Here is a 6,000-nt window from a genome sequence, read left to right as displayed (position 1 = left end):
GTCCCCGGCCCCGGTACCTCAAAATAATTAAAAAAAAAAAAAAGGATGAAACGGCTTTATTTTCATAAAAGGGAAATTGCAACTATTTAAACTTGTAAAACGACTTTTGGCAGTCAACGTCAGCGAGTGAGCATGCAAGGACTTCTACGAAGCTCCGGGGCCGAGAGACATGCGCACAGGAGCGGGAAGGCCCGCGGCGGGGCCCAGGCCCACACCCCGCGGCCTCGGCCCCTGAGCGCCGGAACTGGACGGCCAGGCTTCCGGCGCCGAGACCTGACGTCATCACGGCGCCCGGCGGCGTCGCGGCGCCTCGGATCTGGACCGCCGCGTCTCTGGACCTCCCAGGGAATCGCCCCAGCATCGCTGAGCTTTTCGCCCCGAATTTCGGGCGCCTGCGCGCACCGAGGCCCAGGACGAGCGGCTACAGCCGCCGAAGCGCCCCCCGAGGGCGGACACGGAGCGGGCCGCCGGGGAAGTCGAGGCACCGGCCTGCGCCCCCGCCTCCGCGCCCCGGCCCCTAGGCCGGGCCCTGGCGGGGCCTTGGAGGGACCGTCCTGGGCCCCTTCCTCCATAAAAAATGGTAAAAGTGATATTTTCAACTGCATTGGTACAAAGATCGAATATTAATATAGATCGAAACATGTTCCTAAACCTAAACGCTCATTTTTTCTTCTGATTTTGGAAGAAATTTGGGTCCCTGAACGTACTGTGGGTTCTGTGCCAGCGGTGCCTGGTGGAGCAGGGGAAATCCCATCTGTCATGGCCAGTTGGGATCCCACCCACCCACTAGCCACGCACGCCCCACGAGGCTGAGGCAGGCGGGCCTCGGGAGGGCCACTGACAGTGTCCAGCAAGGCTGAAAACCAGTGGTCCGCTCATTCCACCTCCCTTACCCACCCTGGAGAAACTCATCCAAGGAAGCAAGTGTAGGGATGTTTAGCTCACGGCGCCATCCCAGCCCCTGGAGTATTCGCCTGGCACAGAGGCTGCCTGATATTCAACCAAGGAAGAAAAGAATGTAGACCAGGGGTTCTTAACCTTTTTTGTGCCATGGACCCCTCTGCCAGTCAGGTGAAATCCACGGACCCCTTACTAAGCCCACACTATACTGTGTATTATTTAATGTATCACACCTGCACCAACGCGTCCCCACACAAGAATGTTTTCGATTTCAATTCAAGCTCACAGACCCCTTAAGAACCCCTGACGTAGGCTGAAGCTGTTTGCAATAGGGGAAAACTGGAAGCAGCTCATGCATCCACCGGTAGGGGGCGAGGCAAATCAGCTGTGATAAACAGTAGCTGGGAATTCTACACAGCTGCTATAAAGAATGGAATGGAGGACACTGTCGAAAACAGCATAAGTAGGAAAAATCAAGTTGAGGATGATACATCACAGTAGATAATAACAGTAATGACAGCAAACTCATACAGGACTTACCATGTGCCAGCTGTGTTCTAAAAGCATTTCACGTATTAACTCGATGCCTCACAATTCCACTTGCGGAGGCATGTAGCAGTCTGATATTATTTATGAATTCCAAAACAAAGGATTGTTTGTCAATTGGTCTGTTCCTCTGGGTGTGAGCCCCTTTGATTGTGTTAGGTTCACCTGAGATGTCTTTGATTAAATTACCTGTCTTTGATTAAATTAGGGTTTAGATTTGACCTGTCAGTAGGGCGTGATGCAGGGCTGAGTCCCCACTCCCTTGATGGGCTGAAAAAAAGACACCCACTGAAGAAGACACATGGAAGAGAGAGCTCCATAGACACAGCAGAGAAGTTTGATCCTGTAGCCCCAAAAAAGAGAGAGAAGCCATTTGCCTGATACTTTGCAGCCTACAGCTGAGGAGGCCGGGAAAGAAACAAGCCCTAGGCTGGCCTGTAGCTGAGAGAGGAAGGCTGACCCCTCACAGAGATCAGCATTCATCCTGCTTCAACACGTGGCAGCTGCCTTTGGTGAGAAACCACTCTTGAGTTGGACTCTTTAGGGCCTTGTATCTAAGCTTTTACCCCAAATAAATACCCTTTATAAAAGCCAGCAGATTTCTGGTACTTTGCATCAGCACCCCTTTGCTGACTAATCCAAGGGAAATGCTATTATCCCCATTTAAGGGTGGGGAAACAGGCACAGAGCGGTCGAACAACTTGGCTGAGGTCAAAGACCTAGTAAGCCGCAGAGCCCACTCCAAACCACTTTTCTTTCTTGCCAGTTATGTAACAAAAGCCCAGAACAATATTACATATGCCTCACAGGCCTATGTATATAAAAACACAGAAATCAGTGTGTGCAGGCGGGGGTGGGGCTCACCACCAGTGAGGGTTGTGGGGGCAGCAGGGGACACCCTGCCAAAATGGCCGTGGTACTCACGCCCAGGGGTCGGGGACTGTGAGTGGTAAGAGGGGCTGGTACCCTTCTTCTCTGAAACTAGGGCTGTACTAATATAAACGTACACCAAGTGGAAATTTTAAAACAAAAGAATGGCAAGTTGGCCACCCAGCCCCAGTGAGAGATGTTCTTGGCAGCGGCCAGAAAGCTACCGACCAAGAGAAGAATCCGGAACTCCCCTGGAAGCCCACTCCCCCCAACCCAGCAAACAAGCTGTCTCGGACTCAAGCACTTGCTTTTTGAGAGGATTTATTATTTCAATAGTGTATTGTTTTTAAAAGACAATAAAATTCATTTCTCTTCCAGTAGAAAAGAGGCAGAGGCTTGCCAGACACACAGGCCTCCCCGCCTCTGCCCCAGCACCTAAAAGCTGAGGGGCCCCAGGGGGAGGGGCAGCTTGGGCAGAGCCCACCTCCAGCCCGGCCAGGGTGGGGCCTGCTCGGTGGGATGATGTCAGTTAGGCTGGAGGAAAAGGACTGAGACACCAAAACACAGTGCCCACGTGGACATCGCGGAGATGGCCACTCCTGCTTGGATGAGACCATCGGAGGGGCGGCACACCCAGCTGGCGCTTGTCTGCTGAGGCCTGTCTGCAGGTGCTCTGCCCTCGGCCCGGGCATGGGCACACGGGCTGCAGCTTTTGGCCCGGGCCCACCTGCCTGGGCTCAGGAAGCCTGCGCGCCGAGCCTGGCATTTCAGGACAGCGGCTGGCCTGTGAGAGCGAAAGCCCCGTCCTAGAGCTACCAAGCAGGGGGCTGCAGCATGTGGTGCCTGATAGGGAGGGACCCCGGGGAGGGCGGCGGGCATCACCAGGAGCCGGGCCCCACGACTGAACCCACGGGAGGGAAGGCAGGGCCCCCGTCGCCCGGGAGCCAGAAGAGTCCTTGTCGATGAGCCCCCCCCTCTCCCCGAGTCCCCTCAGCAGCAGCTCCATCCCTGAGTGTGTCTGCACCACCTGTGTACGTGCATGGACACGTGCTGGGGCAGGTGTGCAGACACGCGTGTGGACGCCGGGGGCTCAGGCTTTGAGACTGGCGGGCTGTCCGCCGAGAGAGTCCTGGAGCAGCGGGGCGTGCGGGCCGGGGTGCTGGTCTGGCGGAGCGGCCAGGCTATGCTGGCCCGTGGCGTCTCCAGGGCCCTGTGGGGAGAGGGGACGCTGCATCGCCCGGCTCAACCACCAGGCCCCGCCATCCCAGGCCGTACCCTGACCCCTGCACCCCACCCCGGCATGGGAACCACCCGGAAAAGGCTGGAGGGAGCGACAGGCTCCCGCAGCTGGCAAGGCCTCATGTCACCAGCCACCGCCCCGCCCGCCCCCCTCCCGTATTAGGGATGGGGAAACAGGTCCAAAGAGGCTTGCCTAATAGAGCAAAGCCGGGAAACAGGGCGTCCAGGCCTGATGTGAAACACTGATAACACAGCAAAACGGGCAACACCCTAACACGGGCCGAAGGAGAAGGTGTCTTTAAGACACGGTGCTGGGTGGCATTTGACACGGGCAGCTCTCATGCAGAAGCTGCGGAGGGGAAAGCCAGCTGCAGGCTGATGCATGTGACGTGAGCACCTACTGCCCAGGGGTACACTTACACAGGTGGAGGAGGGGGCCCTGAACCTCAAATCCACCACAATGCTTGCCTGGGGGCGGGGCGGGGGGATGGAGAGGGACAGAGGGCACAGGGAAAAGAGAGAAGGCCAAGGTTAGCATGGGGGGGGGGGTCATGGTGACTTATCTCACACTGTAAAAAATGCAGACACTGATGATAAGCCCTGTCCCCCTAACGCCCCTGCCTCCCTCTCCCCAGAGGCTCCCTTGTCCCAGCAGCTGTGGTTGGAAAACCCCCCAGTGCAAACCCCACGGGCCTGCTTGCCCCCACAGTGGAAATCCCACCTGGCCCTCTGGGCTGGACAGCGGAGCCAGGCTCCACTGGGACGGAGCAAGTGCCCAGGGCCGAGCCCGTTCAAGCTAGGGGGACCCCTCAGGCTGGCCCCCGGCCCCACGGCCACAGCAGGGGACGGTCAGGGTAACCAGAGCCTCAGTCACTTGGGCCCAAAGAGCCAGAACCTGAGAAAGTCTCACCCAAAAGTAAAACAGGCTGTGAAAGGGATCCTGGTCTTCCCAAAGACCAGAGCACTTGGTGACCCCCCAAGGGCCCGAGGGTGAAGCGAAGGCCTCCTCTCCCTTCCCTTCCAGGTCTAAGTGCGGAAAGGACTGGGATGGGAGAGGGCGCCAGGGAGCAGGGAAGGAGGGCCTGGGCTCGGCCAAGGCGGCCAAACCCGGCTCCCGCCTTCTGTCTGCCAAGCCCTCTGCCATTCCGGGCCTGAGACCACCCTGGGGGGCCTCCAGTGAGGCACGCTGCCCGGGCCGGGGGCCTCGGGACCACCCACCCCCATGCGGGGCAAGTCGTGGGGCCTCCCCCAGGGCCCCAGGCCCAGGCTGGAGGCTGCCCTGCCACAGCCCTGCTCCCCACCTCCCGGGCACCCGCCAAGACAGGGCGCTGCCTCCCCCAAGCGCGGGGGGCTGGGGGTTGGGATGGAGCCATCTTAGAGAAGGCAGAGCAGCAGGAGCTCTGACGTTGAAATACTTCCCTGATAACTTGAAAACTGAAGTCTGTTGGCAAAATGGCTGGTTTTTAGGGAGGTGGGGGGCTAACAGGGCCCCCCAGGGAGGGCAGGGAGACAGGCCTGGGGGCTCCTGGCTCGGATCCACAGCCACCAGCTCCATCTGTGCTCAAAGCGGCTCTGGGCTTTCCCAGCGCCCACCCCCTCCCCACCTAATGGCTGACAGATGAGAATTTCCCTTCTCCATGCCGAGGAGCCCCCACCCCTGCACCCCAAGCATGCCAAGCACCTTCCTGCAGAGGTGACTCTGGGCTGGAAGGGGGCATGGGGTGCCAATGGAGCCCAGCTGTCGACAACGACAAGGCATCCCAGAGGAATCTGGCGGGACAGGAAGGAAAGGGGGTGGTGTCTCTGGCCAGGACACCCCGCCCCCAAGCCTGACGGGGTCCTCGGGAGGACACCCCTGAGCGCTCAGCCCCAAAGCGCCCGGCTGCCCCCTCCTCCACGTCCCGGGGCAGGTGGCAGCCTGCTGACCCAGAGCGCTGCCGCCCACCGCTGTCTGGCTCGTGTTCCCCTTCGTTCCCTTCTCCCGTCTGGCAGAGTGGAAGCAGAGCGGGAAGAGACACGCGGCCTCACACCCTCACTCTGCAGCTCCCCAGAAAGCTGCTTCAACCCGCGGCAGGCCCAGCCGCGAGCGGCACACTTTGCAGAGACTAAAATAACAGCTACTATCAGAGGCACGCTGGAGTGGTGACTCATCCTTCCCTTCCCAGCCCCAGACCGTGGGGCCTGCAGCTCTGGTGTCACCTCCCCTGGGAGGACACCGCCACCCCTGAACACTGCTCTCCTGAGACCTCAGGACCTGAAGAAGCATGGCCGAGGACATGGAGACGCCCCCGAGGTCCCTGGCTGGCACCTACTCTTCTCTCTCAGGTTATGATGTCAGATAAAACCAGGGTACCCGGGTAAATCTGAATTTCAGGTAAACAACAAAAAGGTTTTAGGGTGGGCAAGTTCCATGCAATATCCAGGGCATCCTTATACTAAAATTTA

The 6,000-nt window shown here is 58.7% G+C and overlaps 1 protein-coding gene across 15 annotated transcripts in view; it reads right to left on the bottom strand.

The window, feature by feature from the left end:
- Positions 1–2,620: 2,620 nt before the first annotated feature.
- Positions 2,621–6,000, bottom strand: part of SCARB1 (scavenger receptor class B member 1) — a 73,073-nt gene continuing 69,693 nt past the window's right edge. For 10 of the 15 annotated variants that reach the window (XM_071209751.1, XM_058281233.2, XM_058281234.2 and 7 more), the window contains one exon: positions 2,621–3,526. Coding sequence is in view for 9 of the 15 variants with exons in the window: in XM_058281233.2 (XP_058137216.1) it covers positions 3,407–3,526 (120 nt within the window). In the remaining 6 variants the exon portion in view is untranslated. Of the gene's footprint in view, positions 3,527–3,975; positions 4,024–6,000 lie in introns of those variants that run through there. The other 5 variants (XM_058281232.2, XM_058281228.2, XM_058281227.1 and 2 more) reach the window with 2 other exon arrangements.

The sequence above is a fragment of the Dasypus novemcinctus genome, chromosome 19 (assembly GCF_030445035.2).
Source record: "Dasypus novemcinctus isolate mDasNov1 chromosome 19, mDasNov1.1.hap2, whole genome shotgun sequence".
Lineage (NCBI taxonomy): Eukaryota > Metazoa > Chordata > Mammalia > Cingulata > Dasypodidae > Dasypus > Dasypus novemcinctus.
This window is presented reverse-complemented; position numbering and strand designations above follow the sequence as displayed.